This window comes from Penaeus chinensis, chromosome 21, assembly GCF_019202785.1.
Source record: "Penaeus chinensis breed Huanghai No. 1 chromosome 21, ASM1920278v2, whole genome shotgun sequence".
Classification (NCBI taxonomy): domain Eukaryota; kingdom Metazoa; phylum Arthropoda; class Malacostraca; order Decapoda; family Penaeidae; genus Penaeus; species Penaeus chinensis.
The window spans coordinates 24,187,625-24,190,124 of NC_061839.1; the positions used below are offsets into that span (position 1 = coordinate 24,187,625).

A 2,500-nucleotide genomic window follows, 5' to 3' on the forward strand; every position below is an offset into this window, starting at 1 on the left:
ATAACAATAATGATACTAATGTTAATGATATTAATAATAATGATAATAGTAATACTAATAAGAATGATAATAATGACAACAGTAATGCTACTTATAACTGATATCGGTAATGATAATGATAATACAGATAGTGATAATAATAATGATAATAATAATAATAATAATGATAATAAAAATATAATAGTAACAATAACAACAATAATAATAATGATAATGATGATAAATAATGATAATGATAATAATAATAATAATAATAATAATAATGGTAATAATAATAACCAGATACCTCATAACCTCATAACAACGATAGTAACAAAAATACCCAACCCTCCGCCTCCTCCTCCAGCTGTACATCCGCGGGCGCAGAACCACGTCAGCATCCGTCCTTTCCATAGACGACTTCTCCTTCAAGAGGGAGCTCGAGTGCCATACTCTCCCCCCTCCTTCACCCTCCACGACCCCGCCCACGTCTACGCTATGGGCTTGCACCTTCGCCCATGAAGACTACTGTGGGATGACACTGTCCGGGGCTGGCCTGTGGGACTTCAGTGAGGACGATTCGGCTCTGGATCACGGCGCAGGTAGGCCTATGCTTGTATGATTTGTATGCATGTTTTATGTACTAGCTGCATGTCCTTCTAAGGGAACACACACACACACACACACACACACACACACACACACACACACACACACACACACACACACACACACACATAATGGCTGTATATGATTGCTGAATATTCTGAAATAGTGTCCTTTAGGTTTCTATCCATTTGTGTAAGCGAAGAAGCAATTTTAGATGTAATGTAGATTTTGGCTAAACTCTTTCCCACATTTTCTCTCTATTTTTACAAGAAATGGGAAATTTAGTCTCAGGAATAATTTAGGGCATTGTAGATGGGCTATCAGTTTTTAACCTAGGATTTGAAAATGGTCGTGTCAGGGCGGAAATATCACAAGAACCTCCGAGAGAGAGAGAGAGAGAGAGAGAGAGAGAGAGAGAGAGAGAGAGAGAGAGAGAGAGAGAGAGAGAGAGAGAGAGAGAGAGAGAGAGAGAGAGAGAGTCAGAGAGAGAGTGAATCATTTTTCTCTACATTCCCTTCAGATTCCTCTACCTTGGTGCTCGAGGCAGACCCGGGCAAGGGGAGTCGTGGTGCCCTGCCAATGCTCGCGGCAGTCGAAGGCCCTCGGTGCCTCACCTTCTGGTACCAGATCGACGGCGCTGATGCTGGAGAACTGTCGGTTGTTGTAACGTAAGTATGGCTTTAACGATGTGAGTTTAAAGAAAAATATTTTGTACTTTTTATAGAGGTGAATTAGTTCTCTTTTCTGAATGAAAACGTTTTATAAGTAGGTTACGACCTTGTGGGATATCTAGACCTATCGTAAGTAATACCACACAACATACGCAAAACATATCCTTATTTTTCCATACATGTAGGCCGATTCATCCACCCACGTGCTATCGTATCAATTAATTTTCCACATATTTTCAACATTTTCTTTGTATCGAAATCCAGTTCCTTGACATACCAAACCACGCGTTCCTCTTGCAGACTAAGCGAAGGCAAAGAGGAGGCTGTGTGGACGCGTGGCTGGCCTCAGGTGGCGTGGGCGCTCGCCTCCGTGGACATTCCCGTTGATGGCTCCTCGAAGGTAAGACCCTGTTTTGGATTGCTCTTGGTTTTAGGGAAGACCCATTTATTGATTAAAAGTGGGATAATGTTGGATCTGTTTAATTGCTCTTTTAGGTTGTTCACAGCATAGATTGACATGTGATTAATTATTTCTATGCACATTTTTGCATCATTAATATTACTATCATCAGCATTACTTTCTTGTAGTTCAAATTTTCTATGATTTTTCCACATGAAAAGAAAGAAAAACAAAACAAAACCCAAAAAACGTTAAAAAAATCATAGATATCACTTTCTTCCTACAGGTGGAAATCGTCGGTCTGATGGGCGACAGCATCGAAGCAACCATAGCGATTGACGACTTTATGATCCTAGAACACTCTTGCGATACGGGGCCGACAGATGGACCTGCAGCTGGTAGTAAGTCATCAGATCACATTGTGCAAAGTGCGGGAAAGTTATGAATGAGAATCGATAATTTCATAGATTTGTTGGTCTAGTTTTACATTGTGGGTTTTTTCTACCTTAGTATCAACACGGTAGAGTGTTTTCGCCATTCATAGATTTGTTGATAACTGTTATTTAGATCTAATATCAAAAATTAATTACGTATTGCGGGAGAAATCGTTATCATTCATGTTTTTGTTTTTTTGCAATTTGGAGTAATTTGACAGTAGTTACCTTTTTTCAATTGTTTTGTTAATAATGGGATGAATGATAATATATATAAGTAGTTATGTTAATATTACTAATAATAGTGATAAATGTAATGATAATAATGATGATGATGATAATAATATCCATGATATTTTTTGAAAATTATTATAATCATAATAAAATAATGATAATAATAATAATAA

The 2,500-nt window shown here is 38.0% G+C and overlaps 1 protein-coding gene across 1 annotated transcript in view; it reads left to right on the plus strand.

Annotated features, from left to right (window-relative positions):
- The window catches only part of LOC125036443 (MAM and LDL-receptor class A domain-containing protein 1-like), an 84,508-nt gene that overhangs the window by 17,419 nt on the left and 64,589 nt on the right, over positions 1 to 2,500 (plus strand). Inside the window, exons 25-28 of the mRNA XM_047629036.1 lie at positions 347 to 581; positions 1,109 to 1,256; positions 1,560 to 1,659; positions 1,946 to 2,060. Of these exons, the coding sequence (XP_047484992.1) occupies positions 347 to 581; positions 1,109 to 1,256; positions 1,560 to 1,659; positions 1,946 to 2,060 (598 nt within the window). The remainder of the gene's footprint in view (positions 1 to 346; positions 582 to 1,108; positions 1,257 to 1,559; positions 1,660 to 1,945; positions 2,061 to 2,500) is intronic.